General features: G+C 40.5%; 1 protein-coding gene across 2 annotated transcripts; it reads right to left on the bottom strand.

The window, feature by feature from the left end:
• Positions 1-10,713: 10,713 nt before the first annotated feature.
• Positions 10,714-18,390, bottom strand: CHCHD7 (coiled-coil-helix-coiled-coil-helix domain containing 7). Of its 2 annotated transcripts, none has more exons than XM_081110952.1 (4): positions 18,271-18,390; positions 15,081-15,150; positions 13,082-13,180; positions 10,714-12,316 (listed from the first exon to the last, which is right to left on the bottom strand). In XM_081110952.1, exons 2-4 carry the CDS (start codon positions 15,132-15,134, stop codon positions 12,212-12,214), a joined length of 258 nt encoding a protein of 85 aa, XP_080967078.1. In that variant the 5' UTR covers positions 15,135-15,150; positions 18,271-18,390; the 3' UTR covers positions 10,714-12,211. The 2 variants fall into 2 exon arrangements, with proteins under 2 accessions (XP_080967078.1, XP_080967079.1); XM_081110953.1 differs by having other exon boundaries at positions 17,822-18,375.
• Positions 18,391-24,401: the final 6,011 nt, after the last annotated feature.

Genomic DNA, 24,401 nt, shown 5'->3' with positions numbered 1-24,401 from the left:
TACCATGTCCTCCAATAAGAAGACGTTCAGTGTGATCACACTGCGGGTGGCCCCGGGAAGGTCTCAGAATTTGCCGTAATGGTCCTTGCTCCTCCACTCCTCAGGAACCAGCTCTCTCGTCCAGGGGTGGGAATTGGAGAGCGGTACCCACTATGGCGCAAATGTATCACAGTAGATCAGAGGCTGACAAATTCTCCCTGTGACTAAGAGGGACCCTCCACCCATGGAGATGTGTATTCATTAGGGTTGCTTGCCACTGTCAGAGATGAAAGCCCAATAAACGATGTGTTTAGCATAGCATGGTCTCCAGCCGTCCAGCCAATAGACAGCATGTTTCCTAAAAAGGGAAACAAGTGTTTCTTCCTTTTGCCCGCGATTACCTTGCTCCAATCTCAAATTAGTATCTTGATCATTTTATACCAGCCCTCTGATCACAGATCTGAGCTTGACCATGAGTGCACAGTGCAATGTCCTGGAGGAAAGTGAGAAATGGAGGTGATCATCTAGGTGCTTGGCATCACGTCAGCAAACAACTAATTGAATTTTTCACAAAGGATCTTAGGACCATCCCCCATCCTCTCACTACCTCTCCTCCCCTCTCTCCCGCCCCCCCCCCGCCCCCGCCCCGCATGGGAAGGGATATTTCCTTAAAGTTGTTTAGCAGTCTATAGATTCCGAATTGAAAGTGCCTTTTGCATTCCAAAATTTCATGTACAGCCTTTGTTCATGTTATGTATTGCAAGATCACCTAATCCCTCCTTGTAGCTATAAAGTCCATTGGACTTTCTCACTGGTGCATTCTCATTAACTCAATAAATATGATTTCTAAGTTCTTGAAATGCTCTCACAGTGACACTCATATGACCCCTTTTAATTCCTCATTCTAAATCCCAGGAGACATTCATTCGAAAAGCAATGCCAGAGAGGATAGCAAGAAGCAAAGTCACCCATGTGGTGGCCACAACTAATGTCGGGAAGGAATAAGTTTATTACCCTGACCCTTGCCATACTCAATATATCCATAATTCCTCTCTTCCCCTACCTGATATTCCATTTTTCCTGACCCTCAGCCTCTCTTCTTTTGCCTTAAGGGTCTTTTTGGCCACAGCACAATAACCTTCTAAAACGCTATCTAGTTCATTTATTGTGCTTATTGAAAATTGTCTCTCTCTATAATTACATAAGCTCCATGAGGGCAGAGATCTTTCCCTATTTTGCTCAGTAACGAATCTCAAGTTCCAAGGACAGTGTACTACATAGTAGGTACTCAATAAATATCTGCTGCACAAATGAATGAATGCTGAACGATGGGTACTTCTCTAATGCTCAGGTCATAATGCATACCCTACTGACTGCTAAACCTTGTCCTTACTTTCCTCATCTGTAGGTGCAAATGTTTGGCAAAATTTGAAACTTTGCCGAGTCTTTTTCTAATTCTCTTTCTTTAACTCCGCCCTGCATTCTGTATTGCAGAGCTTTTACGTAATCTAAACGCTCATTTTTTTTGTCTTCTCCGACCCATATTCTTCAAAGTGACCCATGTTTCAATATTTAATGCATTTTTTTTCTCTTAGTTATTCAACCCTTCTAAGCAAATCCATCCATCATTTGTTTTATTGTTTAGAGAAGTATTCAGAGCCTCAAATTAACATAATGCTTCGGCTACCTTTGTAGATATGCTACTGTCTTCTTGAAGATGGAGTTGCCAAACCATACAATCTCATGCAGCTGACCCTCTCCCTTAGCAATACCCAGATAGTAAAATTACTGTAATTGGTCTTATAATCACTCAGCACTGAATAATTCTTACTCAACACTAGGATGGTATTTTCAGAGTAGGAGGAGTTCAACAACACGAAAGTAGGTAGTACTGCTCTATTATTCCAATAAGTAAAAAGTGAAGTATAAGATCCCTGATTTTCAAAATTATTTCAATAGATATTTTATGAGTATCATATTCCTTTTCTTCATCCTCAAAAGATAGGAAAAGAGTACACCCAAGGGCCTAAAATATTTCATTTTAAGTGGTTATTATTTCCATAAGCCAAATATATATGTTAACACAAGGGGGAAATGCTATATTTTCCAACAATCAAATATACATATTAATGCTTCGGTGTTTGAAGCTCAATTAAAAATAGTTTTTAAAAAACAGGGAGGAAAAGAGAATAAAAATAGCTAATATTTATTATTCCTTCCTATGGTCCAGTCACTATGCTAAGTTTCTTACAGACATTGTCTTACTCAATGCCCACAACCACCCTCTGAGGTTGGCATTTTAGTTGCAGACCTTCCCATCTAAGTAATTTATCCAAAGTCCACACTTAGAAAGAAGTGGAGATATAAAGCAGAACTCATACATTCAACCACCAAACTGCATCTCTCCTGTACTATACCTTATTTTCTAAGCTTTTCATATCTTCTCTCCCATGCCCCTCTACCAACATTATAATAAGGATTTTCAAAAGAGATATAGGTAACTGACACAAACACCACTCTAAGCCCTCTTGTGCTAGATATGGGGAGTCCCAAGGCAATGAAGGACTGGAGACGTGCTCCCCGTGGTGAACAGGACTGTGGAACAATGAACCAGTCTGGGCTTGGCGGTTGTTGTCATTGTTCGGTTTGTTTTTTCCCAAGAGGTAGAGAAATGTAGTCTATTGGGGTTGTGAAAGACATTCTTTAAAAGTGGGAATTATATACAGAAGCTGTCAAAGGTTTGGAATGCTGTTCTACAAGATGACATGTACATTTCAAGTGGAAGAAATAGGGAGAGATGACATTCTAGTTGCCAAGTATATGAACTATAAATTGAAAACACCCCCAATACAATTCACAACTCCCCAAGTGTTTGAGGAACTTATGTATCTGTCAGGAAACACTTCAGTACAATAAAAAGACAAAACCAGCCTTTTTAACCAAGAAAAAATCCACTCTGCAGATCACCCAAGCTTTTTGCTTTCTTCTTTCTTGTTATTTTTTTTTTTATGACAAAGAGCATTGTCATATCTCACTAATGTCATGTCTCACTATTACTTCAAGAGCAGAAGACAGGCAGGGCTGGCAGGGCACACAAAATCACACATTTTGAAAGGCGTGTTCCAGTCAATGAAAAGGGTTGGTAGAGAATCAGATAGTGGTGCTGGTTGTTTGTAAATTTCCTCCTAAAGTATAAATTCTTTCACTTGCTTTTACATCCCCTACAGAAGCCTTCTATTTGTGAACAGGCTTAATAAGTACTAAATGGTGAAATGAATCGTAATTTGAATAATAGCCGCAGTTAGGAGCTGCATAAGAAAGGAAAGAAATGGAGGAGGCAGAATCGCCCCTGGGGAAATGGGAGTGGGCTGGGGAGACCACCTGGCAAGTGCACCCAATCGCAGGTTCCGTAGGCTGCAGGAGTCTCCGTCTTGCTTTTGGGAGCCAAGGAGAATACCGACTGCACAGGGTAGGAGTGAGTTTTAAATATGAACACGGTTTTTCATACCTTAGAAACTGCAACATGCTGGGCAAACGTGAAGTATCATAATGGTCTCTGCTTTTTCGACTTAGTGGGGGACATGACAGATGCAACCTATGTATACAATGCAGGGACAAGTGATAATCAGGCACAAGAATCAGCTAGATGCCAAAACCGGTTTGGCTCGGTGGATAGACTGTGGACTGAAGGGTCCCAGGTTCGATTCCGGTCAAGGGCATATACCTTGGTTGCGGGCACATCCCCAGTAGGGGGTGTGCAGGAGGCAGCTGGTCCATGCTTCTCTCTCATCGATGTTTCTAACTCTCTATCCTTCTCCCTTCCTCTCTGTAAAAAATCAATAAAAATATATTAAAAAAAAAAAAAAGAATCAGCTAGAGCGGGAGGTACCCTGTGGCACAGGGAAGGTAGAAAGAGGGGAAGCCCAGTGTGAGGTTGAGCAGTTACTTCAGGATGAGGAATAGTGTGAGGTAGAATTGACACTGATTTCAGGGGGGGTGCGAAGAGGCTAGAGGTGGTTCCTGATGGGAATGAAAGACAGCTTTTGAAGACAAAGACAGGGCTCCCTGTCTTCAGGTATGTATATATTAAGGAACGAGGAGAGTGGTACCATGTGAGCGAGAATAAATTTATAAGGAGAGAACATTCTGAAGCAAATTACATACTAAAACTGTACAAGTGAAGGAATGAAATAAAATAGCAATCAATTTGGCTTTTCATAACCTCTTAGCAGAGGTATAGTGTGGGGGTTTTTTAGTGGGGATTTTAATGGAGGGGGCAAGTGAGAAAGTTGCAGTAGTTGATATTATAACTATACTAGAATAGACCAAAGATTAGCTGAGACTTTCACTTATCACATAAGTGAAATAAGTTCAATATCTATTTACATAGATGCATTTCCTATATTAATGAAATCTACCTGCACGACACACCTGAAGCCTTCTTTGGGTTGCACAACCACGTACAGGATAGCTAGGGCATTTTTATTTTATTTAATTAAATATATTTTTGTTGATTTCAGAGAGAAAGGGAGAGGGAGAGATAGAAACATCAATGATGAGAGAGAATCATTGATCGGCTGCCTCCTGCACACCCCCTACCTGGGGATCGAGCCTGCAACCCGGGCATGTGCCCTTGACCAAAATCGAACCTGGACCCTTCATTCCACAGGCCAACACTCTATCCACTGAGCCAAACCAGCTAGGGCTAGTTAGGGCATTTTTTAAAAGTACATATGTCACGGTAGCAAAGAAAGGCTCTAAAAGATTAAGCCGTTTACTCAAGAATCTTCAGGCAGGTCTAACTGGTTTGGCTCAGTGGCTAGAGCAGGGGTGGGCAAACTTTTTGACTCAAGGGCCACAATGGATTCTTAAACTGGACCAGAGGGCTGAAACAAAAGCATGGATGGAGTGTTTGTGTGAACTAATATAAATTCAAAGTAAGCATCATTACATAAAAGGGTACGATCTTTTTTTTTTTTTTAGTTTTATTCATTTCAAACGGCTGGATCCGGCCCGCGGGCCATAGTTTGCCCACGGCTGGGCTAGAGCCTGCGGACTGAAGGGTCCCAGGTTCAATTCCCGTCAGGGACACGTGCAGGGTTGTGGGCTCGATCCCCAGTGTGGGGCGTGCAGGAGGCAGCCAATCGATGATTCTCTCTCATCATTGATGTTTCTATCTCTCTCTCCCTCTCCCTTCCTCTCTGAAATCAATTTAAAAAAAAGAAAAAGACTCTACAGGCAGTAAGTTCCATAGCCAGAACTCAACTGCAGATATTTAACTCCAAATGCAATGCTGTCTGAGGATATATCAGGTCATGTTTTACTTCTATGCATTAGGCGGGACTTTTTGGTTCAGGTTCTGGCACTGGAACCTTTATTTTCTCGTGACTGATCTTTTATTCTTGAGTGCCCACTGCAATCCACAGCCAGCACCCAGCAGCCATTGGCCCACTCTCTTGGTTTTTTCTCTTGTCATTTTCTATCAGTTCCTCTCTCTTCCCTTTACCTAAACTTTTGCAACTTGCCTCATTTTCCTCATCCTACCAATACTGAAGGACGATGCTCTGAAGTGACCCTTACTTTCTTTTAGTTTCTTTGAGAGGACTATGACAGCGGGTGGCGGAATCTGAGTTGGTCCCAAACCCATTTATTTGTGGTCTGTAGCCAGAGTGATAAAAGAAAAAAAACTGGGTCCAGAGACCTAGGTCCCTTTCGTAAACTGGGGAACGTTTTTATAGGCAAGTGTATTTTTAAATGTAACTGAAGAGTTTTCCTAGAAGCAAGTCAGTATCCTGAAACAGACTGCATTTTGTTGTGCAATAGCTCCATCCAGTTGTCAGAGGAAGAGCCCAGCCGCCCTGGGAGAAAGCCAACCAGCTCCCAGGCAGCCTGGCTGCAGACCTCACACTGACCACTCCACCGTCTCGAGGCTGCCGGGCGCTGTCTGACACAGCCTAATGACAGCAGAAATCATTCACAATGTTGGACCTGTGAACGAAACGTATTATTGTGTTTGTAACTGAAAAGCAAAACGAGTCCACCGGTCTTGGTGTCCTTATCGGAACAAAGAGCATTTGGCACGTAAGCGACATCTCTCTTCCGCAAAATTAAAACAGAAGGTGAAAGATGAAAAGAATGTGCAGGTGACTTTATTTGCCGAATTTTACCACCTCCAATTTCGTACCCAGCTATGCCACAGGAGAACCAAAGGGGAACGAAGAAGAAGTGAGGTGAATTCTGACTGGGGATACTGGAAAGGCTTCAGAGAGATTACATGTGACCTGAGCCTGAAAAGAGATGTCAGATTTGAACTGCAGCACTTGAGGGACAGCTATGCCGGTTGAGAAGATAGGATGTGCTCAGGGAATGGTGAGTGTGGCAGGAAGTCACTGTGATTAGAACGAACACAGTCAGATATTTTCATGTCCGTCTCCCTCACTGAAATTGAAGGTCCTTGAGGACAGAGCCTGGGTCTTGTATCCAAAACCAAACCCCTCCCCAACTTCCTCAAGCCTGCTCCCTTTGTAAATGTCCCCAGATCTTAAAGGACCCTGTACCCCAAGGGAAGGAATTTGGATGTTATTCTTTGGTAGTGAGCAGGTCTAGAGAATGTAAGGAGGGAAATTGCTGTATTTGCATTTTAGAAAGAGTCACCTGGCGGCAATATGAAGAACTGGAGTGGGGCAAGAATTTATGGGGAAAACACTTTCTTCAGTTGCAGTGATCCGGGATCATTGTAGTAACCTCTCTGTCTCAATGCCTCCAGAATAATCCTTCTAAATTGGATTTGACCCTCTCCATCTCAAAACCCTTCAAAGCTTTCCTTTGTGTTTAGAATAAAGCTTAAAGTCCCTTCATAATGTGGACCTATTCTACCTGTTCAGATTTTCTTTCTCCTGAGACCTCCCTTCCTATTCTCTGGTTTTAGTCAGGAAAGACTAGTCCTCAAATGCATGTCCTGTATGTGCCCCTTTGGGTTCATTAAGGCTATTTATCCACTTAGCAGTTTGCTCTTGGTCTTAACTGTGGTGCTCCTTTCATTCTTGCATGCAGGGAAGGGGAAGTTCTTTAAGAGCCAGATGACGACTTATTCATCCATGCTCCTCCACACCAGTTAGCCTAGCACTTGGCAAATATTTGTTGAGCAGAATTGAACTGTAATCGCAGGACTTGTATTTGGATTTATTTAACATGTTTTAAGCAGCAGAAACCAGAAACAAAAAGATTGGTCCATTTAATTACATTAAAAAGGTAAAACACTGCACAGAAATAAAAGTTAAAAGACAAAGCAAAATATAAAAAATATATCCGACAAAGAGGTAATTCTCTTAATATTCGGAGAGTTCCCAAAATTATTCATACCAACAGTCTTTTAAAAATGAGCAAAGGAAATAAAAACACTCATTCCTTTTCTCACTCATCAATTGTAAGGATGAAAGAGTTTTAAAGTATCCCAGTGGGCCTGAGGGTGTGAAAAGATACACCTATAGGCTTTGTTGATGGGAGTAAAAGTTTGTGTGCTCCAAATGGAGGAGTGGGGGGTGATTTTTCAATATCTACAAATTTTCAGATGCTGTAACCTTGAACCTAAAAGCTGCACTCTTAGAAATTAATAATATAGATAAAAACAGGGACAAAGAGTGTACATAAAGATGCTTATAGCAATTTTGTTTCTAATAGCAAACCCATTAGGGGGAGACTGTATTCAATGATGGAATGTCTAAGCAGTGGAGAACTGTAGCCACTGAAAGAATGCAATCAATCTATAATCATTGACAGAGAATTATTCCAAACTGTATCACAAAGTGAAAAAAAGCAAGGTACCTCCTGATCATGCACTATGGTGGTCCTTTTGTGCAAAACCAGCAAATACATATATAGGTATGTTTGCATACCAGTATGCACGGAAAATTTTGAAAACTCAACATTGGCTGCTTCTGGGAAGACTTGTTTACATTGTAGAGCCTTTTGCATTGTTTGAACCTGCATGGTTCTCAATTTGTCCAATTTTAAAAGCTATCCCTCCTAAAACACATACACATTTGTTGAACATTTCTTTCACAGTAAAAGCATACCTGGGTTATGGATATAACCATGAATACTATTGTTTATATCCTCCAGCTTTCAAATTCCCCGAAGGATTGCTGTTACACACTGCAGTGTGCCACACTCCCCATGGCTTGGAGAATCTGAGATGCTTTCTACAACAGCGAGATGCATGTGAACATGGTAAGATGCCTTCTACCTATATTTTTAGTTGATAGTTACTATCAAAGGCTTGCCTAACCCCAAAACTTTTCACGGCACTCACTAACATCCTAACACAATTAATTTATCAGGTTAATTAGCTTCTCCTCTCCCAAAGTAGAATCTTGAAGCGAGAAATACAATCGTGACAAATTTAACAGTGCTGACAAGGGAAACCCCTGGGACTCTCCCCCTCCAAAGTGATGAAAGGAGATCTTGAACAACCTGGTTACAAGCCGTGTATACTGAAGCTATCAGGGTATGTGTAAAGATGCAAAGAAGGAAGTAGGGGATTACTGTAGACTACTTTAAAATTTAACAGCTTTGTGGAGCCATATTATGATTAGATGGTAAAGGTTTGCTGATCAAAAACACCCAAATAATTAGTTTGTTATTAAAAGCACTTTATAGGAAACCTATTTTTAGTAACCAAGCATCAAAGAGCTTTGCGTTGCCACAAAGCTACAGTAATCAAGACAGTGTGGTGCCAGCATAAGGATAGGCATATCTATCAATGGAATAGAACTGAAAGCCCAGAAATAAACGCTCACAAATACAAGCCATTGATTTCCAACAAGAGTGACAAGACAATTCAACAGGGGAAAGCAGTCTTCTCCACAAAAGGTGCTGGGACAACTGGATAGCCAGATACAAAGGAATGAAGCTGGACTTCTACTTCATACCATATACAAAAATTAATTCAAAATGGGTCAAAGACCCAAATATAAGAGCTTAGAACCACAAAACTCTTAGAAGAAAATATGTGTGTAAACCTTTGTAACCTTGAACTGGGCAATGCTTTCTTAGATGTGACACCAAAAGCAACAAAAGGAAAAAACAAATGGGACTTCATCAAAATTAAAAGCCTTTGGCCTGGCAGGTGTGCTCAGTAGTTGAGCATCGACCTATGCACCAGGAGGTCTCTGGTTCAGGGCACATGCGGGGGTTGCAGGCTCAATCCCCAGCAGGGTGCATGCAGGAGGCAGCCAATCAGTGTTGGTGTTTCTCTCTCATCAATGTTTCTCTCTCTCCCTCTCCTTTCCTCTCTTTAAAAATAATAATAAAAAAACGTATCTTTTAAATATTAAAAGCCTGTCCCTAGCTGGTTTGGCTCAGTGGATAGAGAGCAGAGTGAAGGGTCCCAGGTTCAATTCCGGTCAAGGGCACATGCCCAGGTTGCATGCTCAATCCCCAGCAGGAGGCAGGTGATCAATGATTCTCTCTCATCATTGATGTTTCTATCTCTCTCTTCCTCTTCCTTCCTCTCTGAAATCAATAAAAATATATTTAAAAAAATTAAAAGCATGTGTGTTTCAAAGGACACTATAAAGTGAAGATACAACCCAAAGAATTGGAGAGAAAAAAACCCTGCAAACCATGTATCTGATGAGACTTGTATCTAGTATACATAGGACTCAATAATGAAGATACACAATCCAATTTAAAAATGGACAAAGGATATGAATGAACATTTCTCCAGAGAATATGTACAAGTGGCCAATATGCACATGAAAAGATGTTCAACCTCATTCGACTCCAGGGAAATGCAAATCTACAACCACAATGAGATGCCAGTTCACACGCACTAGAATGGTTGTAATCAAAGACAGATAATAAGTGCTAATGAAGATGTGTAGAGATTGAAACTCTCATAAACTGTACAATGATGCTGCCACTTTGGAAAATACTTGGTCAGTTCCTCAAAAGGTTAAATGTAGTTACCTTTACAACCCAGCAATTCAACTCCCAGGCATATATCCAAAAAGAAATGAATGTCCACACAAAAAGGTGTACACAAATGTTCAGGAAACGGCATGACCCATATTTAGCCAAACAGTGGAAACAACTCAAATATACATCCACTGATGAATCAATAAATAAAATGTGGTATATCCATGCAATGGAATGTTACTTAGTAATAAAAAAGAATAAAGTACTGATGCAGGCAACATGAATGAACCTTGATAAGAGGCTAAGTGAGAGGCCAGTCACAAAAGACCACATATTGTATGATCCCACTTGTATATAAGTGTGCAGAGAAAGAAAGTAGGTAAGTAGTTGCCTATGTTTTGGGGAAGAAATGTGGTGTTAGAGGGGAAATGAAGAATGTGTACTAATGGGTACAGGATTTCCTTCTGGGGTGATAACTGTGTTCTAAAACCGTTGTGGTGAAGGCTGCACAACATTGTCAATATATTAAAAACCACTGTATTATACACTTTAAGTAGGTGACTTACATATGAATTGTATCTGAATGCAGTCGCTATTTTTAAAAAGAGCTATGCCAGGACATATAGCTACAGGATGAGTGTCAATATTGGTATGTACATTGAAAGAGGTGACATTAAATTCCAAATCCTTAAACAAGCATGCTTAAAAGTACTGAAATGCTTCTCACCCAAGTATTTATTAATTTCTTGTCAAGTCTTATTTTAATCCATCACTTTGAGAGTCATCAATACAAATCAAAGAATTGCTGAGACAATCCAGAATTTCAAATACAACTTTACTCAAAATGAAATCACATTGTACTCAAATAGAATCACATGTACCAGTGACGATCCTCTATGGCTTAAAAACAGCTGAGCTGAATTTGGGACAAAGACCAATCAGATGGATAGTTTTTGTCAGCAGCCATTAAAATTATACTCTTTGGTGATCACGGGCCACCTGAAGAAAAGGGACACAAACTGTTTTTGTTGGTTTTCCATTATTAAATGTCTTTTATAAAACTACTCTATAAATGAAGCAAACTGGATTTTTAAAAGTGGAGGGTATGAGAGCTGCTATGCAATCCACTCGTCACTATACTGAATATTTTTTTAAAATATTTGTTGTTGAAAGTATTACAGATGTCCCTTTTTTGTCCTCCATTGACCACCTCCACCCAGCTCCTGAGCCTCCCAGGCTTTCACCACACTATTATCTGTGTCCATGGGTTATACATATATGCATGTAAGTTCTTTGGTTAATCTCTCCCTCCTTCACCCCGCTTCCCTCTGAGATTCATCAGTCTGTTGCATGCTTCCATGTCTCTGGATCTATTTTGTTCATCAGTTTATTTTGTTCATTAGATTCCACACATAAGTGAGATCATGTGACACTTGTCTTTCTCTAATAGGCTTATGAATTGTTTTCATATCATAAAGTGAAGTTGAGCTCTAGTTTCATCCCAGTGTTGTGTTCACCTGATGAACCCCATACCCTTCCCTGCCCACTGCATCCTGAAAATAAAAATCCTACTTCTAAGAGAATCACGTTTCCGCCCCCACTACCATAGTTCAAGAATACCATGCCTTCAGAAGGTTGTCCAATATTTATGGATTTTAGTCACAGAGTCCTTTAACCATACCTTTCCTTAAAACAAGCAAGCCAGTTCTTTTGCATGCCATTTACTTAGGGCAACCTTCCTGCAGCCCTGTTTCCTGCCTAGCGAATGCACTGACCCAATTTAAACCAAGATAGTGAGTGAAGTAAGGATAGAGATCTTAGTAATGAGCCTCGGATTTGAGGCCACACACAGTCACCTCTGCCATTACTCCTCTACCCGCTTAAACTCAGGTGGGACAGTGGACAGACAACTCTGAATTTGTCTCGAGCCTTCCTTCTAACATGTTGTTGCTCACATGAAATACTGCCTTCTTTTCACCCCATTAAGTCTTTACCTCCTCGGTAAGTCTTTACTTTCTCATACTTTACTTTTCTTTCGAGACCCAGAGGAAAAGCCCAGCTCCTCGTGTAGCCTTTCCTAACACCCCCGTAACTCCAGAAGTACTGTGAGCTCTGACACACACGCTCGACAGTGGCACACTATCATCATGGCACTGAGAGCAAACACAACGGACACATGGCTCACGCAAGTTTGTCTCCCCTTAAGGAATATAAGATCTGTCTGGGTAAGGTTTCTACGGTCTTAAAAGATTACAGTCATCATTTATTAAAAATATTTATCTCCTTTGGAGTTAAATCATTTTAATGCAAACATTCAATAGGGCATCTTTCCCATGGCTCCCAAGATTTCATTTCTTTCTGCTGCTGTTGGCATAGGTGGCTTCACTCCATTCTGTCTTCTCTGCACCATGACAGAATTCTGCATATAGGAAAAAAGAAAAAAAGAAGAAACCAAATTTAGTGATGTATTAACTGCTAATTATTTTCCAGCAATTTTCTATTGCTTCCCCAAAAAGGAAATTAAAAAAAAAATAATAAGTTATAAAGAAAACCCAAAAAACTAATTGTAAGAGTTCAGATTAAGTTTCAAACTATTAAGAATTAAGTAGAGGTGACTATTCCCACAGGACTATGTTAACGGTAACTGGGATGGGGACATGCTGTTTAACTACAAGAGCACAAGAGTACAGTCCTTCAATGAAACCATCAGTTAATTTAGCAGAGAGAAATGAAGCAGCTGGACCTAGTGCTCAGAGAAACAGAAATTGCATACCAATGTCTCCAGAAAAATTGGACCATTTAAACTATCCTGGGTGGCAGTGGGAGAGCAGGAGGCAGAAGTGGAAGCCTAATATGTGTTATGACACGACAAATTATCCATTCTGTTCATCTCCAAGAGAAATAAAATTATAACAAGGTTATTGTTTTAGGGCTGCAGATACTTACACACCTAGGAAGACCCACCTATATTAGAACTGTATCCTTGTACCTTGGAGTAGGATGAGGCAACTAAGAACTCTCAAGGATTATTTAAGCTAAAATAACACACTGAGGACAAAGTGGAAAGGTGAAGTTTCCCTGCAGCCATCCCAAAGGAAGGATTGTGGGTACTGATTAATTTCAGGCTTCAGATTCAAGCCTAAGAGATGAGTTAGACCACCTCATCTAACCTCGCTAGACTTACCCAGAACTTTCGGCAGTTTTTGTACTTCAAGAAGTAATTGGAACACATTTCCCTGTCATAGTTATTTTCATCCATACATCTGGTAGAAGCATCAGATTCCTTAAATATGTAAGACAGGCATCATTTAAGAGGTGGAATAGGATCTAAACAAACCCAAAAAACTTCTGAAGATGCTTCCTCCACAAAGCAGCTAATAAGAAATAGTGTCTTTTTGTGTGTTGTAATGAACAAAAACTGAATTATTTTTCCAACTATCCCAAGCAGTCATTCTGCACAGGGCAGACATCTTCCTTCTTGTAGTCTGGGTCAGTTTTTTTAATATCTAATCACGGGAATTTGAGCCAAAGCACTGACTGAGGCCATTTAACCCAGTAACCGTTTAACAGAGAAGCTGTGGCAGGTGCAACGTGTTCAAAATCACTGCAGCACGGCTAGATGCAAAATCGTCTCTTGACTCAGGGGGCAGCTCTCCTGCTTTTTCCAGTTCTGACTTTGACTTGAATGTTTGATGTTAATGCTAGTTTTGAGATCCTAAGTAAATTACTAATAACTGGTCTACATCAAGGCAACTTAAATTAACACCATTCATCTCAGTGTATTTTTGCTATCATTATGCAAGTAAATACACTATCATGTAAGCAATTTTAATAGATATCATTAAGATCACTTCAAAACTAAAGTGAGCAACACAGGGCTATGAGTTCAAAGGAGGGTAGCTGCCATTTGGGAATGAAATTCAAGCTATCTGAACTGGAAGTAGACTGGATAACAAACTTCAAAGAAAAAGGTATGATTCTGAGAGGTCACTACCTAAATGAAAGCTTTAACTAAATAGGTAGGTAATTTGCTTCATGGATCTAAGAAATATATCCTATCTAAAGAGACTTAATAAAGCAATTGAAAACATAATATATAGAACAAATCTAAATTTCTATGCCAAATAATTAATGCATGTGTATATTTGGAAAATCCATATAGGATTAGGGAATATCATTTTCATAGCACTAGTCTGATGATTACATTATCCCAGGGTGACAAAACCAGAGGTAAGTATTGCTAGTCATACTAAATAAATGCCAACAAAGCTTATTATTCAACAAAGCATTTTGTTCATATACCTTTGTGAAAACCTTTAGAGTTTAATAGACTAATTCTATATCAGCCCCTTTCTCTCAGCCAGGTGGTCTCAAGGACATGATGAAATTATTGCTATTAAAACATAAATTTCAGTGACAATTTTAAAATATCATACTTGCCAACTTTCCATGTTTGGACTAAAAATTTTCCTCAGTGTTACATATGCCTGTTTAACATTATAGTGATGATTAAATGCTTGCATATTATATAAATATGGAAAAGTTAAAGGAGATAAATCTTTGTTAGCTAAATTATGCATATCTAAAAATGCTCTAGTAAAATAAGGATACACTGGTTAGGAATATTTTTTTTTTGTACAGAAATAACTTTTAAAAAATGGCAGAAAACAGAAACAGATTGCTAGATACGGAGAACAAACTTATGGTTGCCAAAAGGAGGGGGGCTTGGCGGTGGGTGAAAAAGGTGAAGGTACAAACTTCCGGTTATAAAATAAATGACAGGGATGTAATGTATAGCACAGGGAATACAGTCAATAATAACTTATGGTGACAGATGGTTATATTTGACATATTGTGGTTATCACATCATAAGGTATATAAATGTTGAATAACTATGTTGTACACTTGAAACTAATATATGTCAATTATACTTTAATAAAAATAACTAAATTAATTAAAAAACAATAATTGACATAGTAGAAAAAGATTGAAGTGAATATTTACTGGATTTCTGAGTAGGAAATATAAAAGTTCTTTATTTAAAAAAATCCCATTAAAATTAAAAAGCAAATAGAGAAAAACATTTTTTTAAAAAGAACTGAAGAAAACAGATGCCCACAAAATCAGAAGAAGCCTGTTTTCCCAACTTAACACTCATGAAAATTAAAAGCAAACCACCTTACCAACAAGCAAGGATTTATGTCAGGATCTCTCAGTCTTCGTGCTACCATTGGCATCCTAACAGTCTTCTTACTGAAGGGAGGAAATGTTGGGGAAAAGAGTTATATAGCGGATGACATAAAACAAATCAATAAATCTCATTAGCCCCATAAGTGCTTGAAAATTACTTCTGGCATATTGATTATCTAATGAGCAACTTCCTACAGCCTATGTATTTTGAAAAAAAAGACTTGGATATGTTTTTCTTTGCATTGCCATGGTGCCTCAGCACAAAGGCGATATTTAAATACATCTATTGAAATTTGATTATAAAGTCCAAAAAGAAAGATAGTTCAGCTAGCATTCAATTTTAGTTTATTCTTATTTCTAAAGGTTAAGCAATTAATTATACTAACAAAACCTAAGAATACAGCATGAACTCTAACAGTTACTTCCCTATTATACATTGACTAGAGGCCCGATGCATGAAATTCGTCATGCAAGGGGCTCGGCCCTCGCAGCCCCGGCCAGTCCTCGAAGCCCCGGCTTCATCCGGAAGGTCGTCCAGATGGTCATTCTGCAGTTCGGTCTAATTAGCATATTAGTTCTTTATTATATAAAGGATTAGCATACAAAATAAATGTGGAATAATTTAGTATAACCCAACTTCAGCAAAAACATTTGTTAACTAAAGAACATGGATGCCTATTCTGTGGCCAGCACTGCAGTGCCAATATACCAAAAAACAAAGTTATTGCTTAGTTGACATTTCAAAAAGTTTTTTTTAAAAAAGTTGAAACCTGTCTTCCAGCATTATCTTATATTTAATTGATACTTCTGGGTTGAAGGAATCAGGGAATGCTACTGTCATTCATTAATCTTTCAACTCAAACCTTCCAGATACAGCCTGCAGAAGTCTTTATTGATTAAAAGTGATAACAGTTCCCTAAGAGCCAATTAGTTATTCCCAGCCAAATCATATACTCATATAATTGGCATGTCAACTATATCCCATGACAATTGCTTTCTATAAATGAATTCAACTGAAGTTGGTATGCCTATTATCTTCAAAGACATGTCATAGGAACTAAAAGAAAAAATTATAAAAACAATATTTCAAAGTGATTTTGTTTCAATATATTGTATATCATGGATGAATCACCTACGAATATTTTTTTTCAAATATATTTTTATTGATTTCAGAGAGGACGGGAGATGGAGAGATAGGAACATCAATGATGAGACAGAATCCTTGATTGGCTGCCTCCTGCATGTCCACTACTGGGGATGGAGCTCACAACCCAGGCATGTGCCCAGACCAGGAATGGAACAGTATCCTCCTGGTTCATAGGTCAGTGCTCAACCACTGAGCCACACAGGATGGACTACAAATATTTTTAAATGCTCTGCACTAAGTTTAAAGAGCTGACTTAATTTATATTCCTGAAATCTGTTCTAGGAAAAGACAGCAAATAATGTAGTATGACCTACAAAATGCCACAGAATAAAAAACTAAGTCAGTATAACCAGACAGAGGTCAGAATTTTTGTATGAAATGGTTTCTACTTTCATTGCCCAAGATGGGACCATCAAAAAAATATATCATGTTAAAAAAAAAATACATTCAGGAAAAAATAATCAAACCCCACAAGCTCCTGAAAAGTGGAGGTATTCTCAATCAAGAGTCACCTAGTTCAGTTTCTTCGATTATGGAACGATCAGGCTGGCCAGGCTAAAAGAGACCAACCTTTGCAAAGAAGGATGGAAAAAAGTTTAGTCATTCTGGGGTCCTTTAACTATTCGTACCCACGATGCAATCCTTTTTTTTTTTTTTTAAATGATTTTCATAGAACAGTACATGAATATAACTGGCTAACAAAAACATCTTGGCAAAAGGGCTATTCAAGATGTTGTTCGAATATATCTAGAAGTGTCTTCGTCTACTGAACACAATTCTTTTCCAGGCTTGACTTCCTAGAGGAAATGATGGTACTAAATGCACAGCCTTGCTGTTGACATCTATCCTATCGGTGAGAACTCAGACCTCTGCTTAGCTGTTCACATTCCTCGGACATAATCTCAACAACGATCAGACGCAGACAAAAGTCAGGTTGCATGCCTTATGTGAAAGCGTCCTACTCTCCATTTTGTCATCATCATTAGGGGTTCTTTAGAAATAACACCTAGATGACATCACAGGTACCCGAATTAAGTCTGCAGCATGAGTTTATTCCCATTTCCTTTCCTTTCCTCTCCGAATTCTAAACACACGTCCGTCTAAGTCTGGACTTCCGAATGGCACCTTCTTTGCATAAATCCCTCACGTGTTAACTAGAAATGTCCATTTACAGTGAGGAGCGGGCTGAAGGGCAAGATCAAGTGTTCCTCTAGGGAGAGGCCTCGTCTACTTACTGTCTGCAGGTACCAGACAAAAGTTACCCAGCTCTACCTGCCAGAAAGAAAACCAAAGAGAAGAAGGAAGGGCCTCACAAGCATATTTGAGGAACAACTCTAAAATCTCCCCAAAAGGGCGGCCTGCCTTCAAAAGTATTTGATTTCCTTCCCATCACATCCCCACTCTCCAAGTAGCTTTGAAAGGGACGGGGGAAGGGCCCCTGGCTGGTCAGAGCCAAGGCAGGCTCTGTGGTTCTGACAACGCGCGGATGCAACTCTCGGGGAGCTGGGAAATGTCCTGTGAGGACCTCAAGCCCGTCACCCACCGCTAGGTGCAGAGAGACAGGGTCAGGAAGTCAGGGTGGCATACCGGGGGGGAGGCGGGCAATCGAATGGAGAAGCCGGAGAGATGCAAGCCCGAGACCTCGCTGCCTTCCGCGATGCAGCCCGTCCGTCGAACCGTGGACGGCGGGCACAGGTGAACACACCTTGCTTCCACCTTCGACGGTGCCGAGGGGCAGGGGGGGAGGACAACGCAGGAAACTGGGTGTAGGTGCACGCGATCACGCTTCAGAGGCTGGGAAGGAGGCTGGAGAAACAGCTGGGGTGGCCCGGGCACCGGTCACCTTCCTCGTCCCCGGCCCGAAGAGACCCGCATCGCGGGGAGGAGAAGCGAGGGGAAGGGGCCCGCGCCGCGGCGAGGCCTGGTGGAAGCAGCTTCGCGCGGAAGTGTGTTGGGGCTCCGTGGCGGCTCGGGTGCAGCCCTCGATTCCCCCTTCCCTGCAGGCGCCACGGAAGGAGGGTGGCGGGATCACTCACCTCGAGGTGCCGCTCCGCCAGGGACCCGACAGTCTCCAGCTCCAAACACGTCAATAGCTCTCGCAGCTGGACCTTAAGTAGCGCGCAGCCTAACCTGCTGCCCCCGCTCCCCGGCGGCCGCCGGCCCAATCGGCGCGCGCCGCCGCCAGACTGACAGCCGATCCTGGCCCTGCGCGGCGGGGGCGGGCGGGTCTCGCTCCGCCCCCAGCTGGCGGGAGGAGGGCCGAGGAGGGAGGGGTGGGCGGGGCCTCGCGCGCCGCCCCGCCCTCCCCGCCCCTCCGCGCCCCCCGCCCCGCAGCCCGCCTCTTAACACTTCTGCTTGATCGGCGGCTCCACCCGCCAATAGACGGGCCCGTTCCTGGCGGCGCGGCGTCTAGTGGGCGGAGCGCACTCGGGGAGGGGCGGGCGCAGCGGCGGGCGGGGACCAGAGGCGGGGCGGCGGGAGGCGGGGGCGGGGGCCGAGCAGGCCGGAGGAGGCGGCGGTGGGCGCGACGTCGGCGGCGGCGGCGGCGGCGGCGGCAGCTGCAAGTTGGGCTGCAGGGGCAGCGCATACACTACAATGGCTGCTGGAAAGAGGCGTAAGGAAACAATTTCCAGGCCCGCCGCGTCCAGCCCGAAATATGAGAAAAAAATTATTAGAAATTCCGCGGGCGGTGTAAAGGCGGCGGACGGGCCGGAGGGAGGATGTTAAAGCCCCGCGGTGAGTTCTCCCGGGGTCCGGGGCGGCGGAGAGGCGTTTAGCGGGAGAAATATCAGGGTTATTTAAATTATGGGACTAGCCGAGGGGGCAGAGGAACAGCGGCGGCGGCCGGAGGAGGAAAAGTTTGTGCTACTCGCAGCCCCTGCTCAGGACCCCAGAGAGAAAAATAATAATAAAAAATAAAATAAAATAATTAATGGAGGGTGTGAGGTCTCCCGAAGTGGCTTCTGACAGGGCAGGGGGCAATGCGGCTGGAGACCCAAAGGTGAGGTCGGTGGGAAAAAAAAAAAAAAGAAAAAAAAAACCTTTATTCAGGGTCTGGAAAGTTTGAAAAGTTTTCCTCCTCCTCCTCCTCCTCCTCCTCTCTGGTGCTGTGAATATTGTGACAGCGGCAGCGGCAGCAGCGAGAGCGGAAGACATTAGAGACCCGAAAAATAAGGGAAAAATTAATATAAATTCAGTTTTAAGAGTAAACTCTCCGCATTTTCCACCAAAACATCCCGGGGGAAGGTCGCTTCCCAAAGGGCCTGGCGGAAACCCGCGGTCGGCAATATTTGGGGGGCACTTTGAGTGACTTGGGGTAACTTTGCCCCTTTTTTTCAAAAGAGGTTTTTCTTTTTTGGCGAAATGAATTTGTTTTTGCCCTTTCCTCAGGTGGGCGAGCCGGGGTCCGGCCGCGGGGTCTTCGGGGAGGTGTGAGCCCCGGCTGGGTGGCTGCGAGGGGGGGTAGGGGGAGGGGGTGCTAAATGAAAGCAGGAGATCTGCACAGAGCAGGGACAGCTTGTTGTCAGTATCATAAACAACCAAAATGGAGGGAGAACTCAGGCATATAACCAAATAAAAATTTTTAAAAAATCGCAAAAAATCCCTAAAAGTCCGGGATGCTCCCCCTTTTCTCGCTAAAGGTAAAAGCACGAACCGCCTTTCCCCTGAAGTCCATTTTGACTTCGCAGGGACCAAGGAGTTAATATTTATTTATTTTTTTAAAACTTTCGAAGGGCAAAAGCCTTTTATAACTCAACCGACAATGAGAAAACGTGAAAATCCGATGCAAGAGAAGGAGGGGGAGGGAGGGGGGGGAGGTGGTAGTGCAGAAACTGCTAAACTTATTGGTAATGGGGGCTGATCTGAGATAAGATAAACACTCTATTTGCAATTTTATAACTCTCTTTTCGTGATCTTTGCTGTTTTTTTGGGGGGGGGGGTTGGTGGGGGAAAAAAAAGTGATGCCATTTTTTCTTAATAGAGTTAATATGTGTGATTGGGAGAATAAACCTTTCCGGCTTTAGATGGCATTTTCGTCGCATTTTCTGCTTCAGGTTTTGTTCGTGGCTCCCTCCTTTATTTAAACTAAGCTCTCTAGAGGAGGGGTAGAGAGGTGATTGAGAGGCTGGAGTGCGAGGCTGGAGCACCTTTTGGAGAGGGGTGGGGAGTTGCTTGGCTTCTCCCTCCCTGACACGTTTGCTTTCACCTGTTCATCCTCAGCAGAGTGTGAAGCTGGGTGTTTTCTGGTTTTATGTATATACAGGCATGGTGCCTCTTGCATCACATTGAAGTTAATGGGAAAGTGCTGCTGATGTTGGTTCCACGTGGGATATGGGACAGAGCAGGGCATTTTAAAGGGACAGCTTCTCTTTTCCTATGGTTTTCATCACCTCCACAGAGTCCCTGTCTGAGGACCAGGAGCAGAGGTGCTGGGGAGGGTGTGTGGGGATGGACGAGCCTTCTTTCCATGACTCACGTGCGCCCACCTTTAGGAGGGATGGAGGGCTAGGAGGGGTAGACAAGCTCAACAGAAGATGGATATTGTGGAGATTAGCTTGTCTCCAAATTGTTCTTTTGTGTCACAACCCCCCACCCCCCACCCCCACCCAGGAACTTTTCATGTTCCTTTGCTTTGCTTTGGAAGCTGATTTTGGAAGGAATTGTGGAAAAATGGAAATAGTTTAAGGTGTGTGGTGTAATGGTATAGCATTATTGAACAGTTATGAATTCTGTGCAGTGAGATCAAAGAGCTGTGTATGCCCATAATGTGATTTTACAGCCATTTTGTAAAAAGCTGTAAAATACCTAATATTCAGTTTGGCTTAAGGTACAGTGAGGACTTCTGGTTGAAAACTGTAGACAGAGTGATGGAGATTCTTTAACACTGTAAGCACTTTAAGGGGGGGGGGGGACACCACCAACACCATGGAAAAGTTTACGTATACCCATTTTTAAAGCCCATCCTATACATGTGCTGTAATTCTGTGCCTTTGAAATTACAAGGTTTTTAAATCCTGAGACCTATCAGTTTGCATCTTAAGTTAATTTACTTGTGTTACTTAACAAAATGTTTACTGAGCACAAACTAATGTCACCTCTAATGGTGTCAATTTCTACAATACTTTCAAAATCCTAAATATGTAAATTGTTAGCTGTACGCTATTTGGGATTAAGGTTAATCTTGAATAAAAATTACTTGTGTTCCGTTTTTCCACAGGTATATGGAGTTTCTAGAATAAATACCTTATTTTCCTTTGTTTTTATGATTTATAAAAATAGGTTTAAAAATACAGCTAGATTTTTATGCTGCTTATTCAGAATATTTTTTTCTTGCCATACTATCCAAACAAATTACTGTTTTGGAGTCCACTGTATGTTAACTTGTGTTCACAACTGAGCTCTTATCTGCACCTTTCTGTAAATACCTCCATAACAGCATTACGTCGGTGTAGTGTTTGAGTACATCATCTTGTGGTTTCTGATTTTGGAAGCAGTTACAACTTTATAAGAAGTCATTAAAAATTAATCCCACAAACTGCTGTTAAATCAAACTGATTGGAAAGTGATTAAGCTATCAATACAGAAGAGAAACTTTGTTCCTCCCCAAAATAGTCTTCTATCCAGAGATTTTAGAATGCTATTAATACTTATAAAACCTTTGAAGTTTATCTTACATTTTTATTGTCTTTTCACTCAAGACAGTTACATTGACTATAAGTAGTCAGAATTAGGCTATGTCTTTAAAATAAATGACTCTTTTAGATAAATTCAATTTCTGTAAAAGTGAAGGAAAAGGGTATTTCTTCCACTTATTTTAGAGCATTGAGTTAATCAGGTTGTTTGGACACTTCAAGTTATGGTTATTGTTAACCTAAATAAAAGTGTTGGTATTGTGGGGGGTGGGGAGGATTCTCTCAGAAAGGGAGATATAAAACTTTCTTCAGGTTTGTTTTGACATAACTAGTTACTTGTCTGAATTAGAAAATGAACTCTCAGTGTACAAGTATAAAATCTGTAATTCCTTAGGGAGTCTTTAGACAGGGCACAGCACAATATCTAATTTGAATTGGTTGTACTGAGCTTTTTTAATGCCTTAGAAATACTATCTGTTGAACATCCTTTTTCTGAAGCTACAATTAAATTATACCAATTTACAGGAACAATCTAAGGATATTATATGCTCAAAATCTGTATATCAGTTCGAAAAACCTCATAGATTGAGATTCTTATTTGAAATTTATATGCCTAATTTTGCTATTTATTATAAGGAATTTAGTTGCTTTGGAAAATGATTTATAAATGTGAACTAATACTGATAAATTTCTATATCTGTATATTAATTATAACCAAAATATTTTAATCAGACATAGCTAAACAAGTGAATTTGCTTTTATCAATATAGTTTAAAAATTTAAGGATGCCTGTGGTTTAATATTATGCAAAGGTGGGGGGGGGGGAGTTTCTTTATTTTTAACAGAATCCTGGTTGTTATTGTATACATTTTGTTTTGGTATTCTGAAAATTTTCTTCCTCGGGATTAAATTGTTATTTGGCAAATTAAATGTAATGTGCCTATCTTTGAGATTGGAAAAGCCAGATAACTGAAACATAACTATAACTATCTTTGAAGTTTTGTTTCAATAATCATTTGCCTATCAAACTGTGTAATCAAAATATTGGTTCCTTCTAGGAATTTATTAATCTTTTTATTTACAATAATGTTCTTTGAAAATTAAGATATATGAAAAACTACCTGTTACACATACACATATACATACTCAAGAAAAAAGAAAAAAGAAATTTTACCGAATAACTTTACTTCCACTGCCTGAAATACTTGTTCTTTTTTATATTTCCGTATGTGTATGAAATAAATGTTTTTCTCTTTATATTGATAATATCTTAGATCCTTTAGTTAAGTTATTTGAATAAGGGAAGAGTTTCAAAAGAAGGAAAGAACAGCTGAATCTATTCAACAAACTCCAAGATAGTGAATATGTTAAAGGTAAAAGGGCTATATCTTGTCCCTTGAGCCATTTTCAAGTGTCCTAAGAACCTGACAAGCACCTTTTCTGAAACATCGAATACATTGAAAATATGTCAGACATAGCAAAAAAACTCAAAAGTGGACCTTTAATTTCTTTAATTTTAAGAGAAATTAATGTAGACAGCACATTTAACCAATTAGTAAGTGTTTAGGTAGTCTTGGGAAAGTATTTACAAATAAGTTAAATGTGAGGGCAGGGTACATTGGATTGATGAACTGTAAAGTTAACTATGATTTTAGAGTTCATGCATGGGAATTCTTTTCCATTTTACAGTAAGACCACTTTGTAGGTAACTAATTTTTACTTTTTGTATTTATTTCATTGCCTCATTTTTTTGAAGTGCCTGAACCTGACATCTATTGTGTTACTACTTTTCATTGATAGCAGGACAGTTTTTATAACTCATTAAAAAATTTAATTTTTAAATATAATTTGTGAAATTAAATGGAAAATTTTTAGATCAGATTTTATAAAATGTATAGTTATTAACATCTGAAGTTATAAGAAATATATATGAATGAAAGCCCAAGTAGAATTTCTGCAGAGATATAATTTGATTTGTACTTTTGAATTGCTTGGCCTGCTGCCCAGAGGTTTACATTCTACTCAATGTGTACACCTGTCCCTGCCACCTCTTTCCAGGGTGGTTCTGACAAGGCTATGGTGATGTGGAACTACCAAGGGGTTTTGGTATCTCTGTTATCTGATTTTGAGTTTGTTGTTATTAAGATGCGCAGGTTTTTGCTCTCTTTTATTAATACTTATAAGAAAACACACACACAAAAAAACATTTTTATAAAACAGAAATAATATCTCATTTTTAAAAAGTGAAGTGATGAAAATTGCTAGTATTTAAAAGTCCCCGGATGTCTTATAAACAGAGTTACTGCAGAATCATGATATTCAACTAACCACAGTGTATGTTGGGAATTTGAGATGACTACCTAAGAAATATATGTGTGTAAGTAGGATGAGTGAACTTAGGCAATTATGTCCTAGGGTTAATAGGATAAGCAATTTGCTTGAAATGTTTCCTTGCATTTTTTAGTAAAAGCTATTTCTAAAAACATAGAAAACCTAGAAATGTGAAGATCTTGTGAGACAGCAGAATATTCTTT

The sequence above is a fragment of the Myotis nattereri genome (genome assembly GCF_964212035.1).
Source record: "Myotis nattereri genome assembly, chromosome: 17".
NCBI lineage: Eukaryota > Metazoa > Chordata > Mammalia > Chiroptera > Vespertilionidae > Myotis > Myotis nattereri.
The sequence above is the reverse complement of the archived record's forward strand: the minus strand, read 5'-3'. Positions and strand labels throughout refer to the sequence as shown.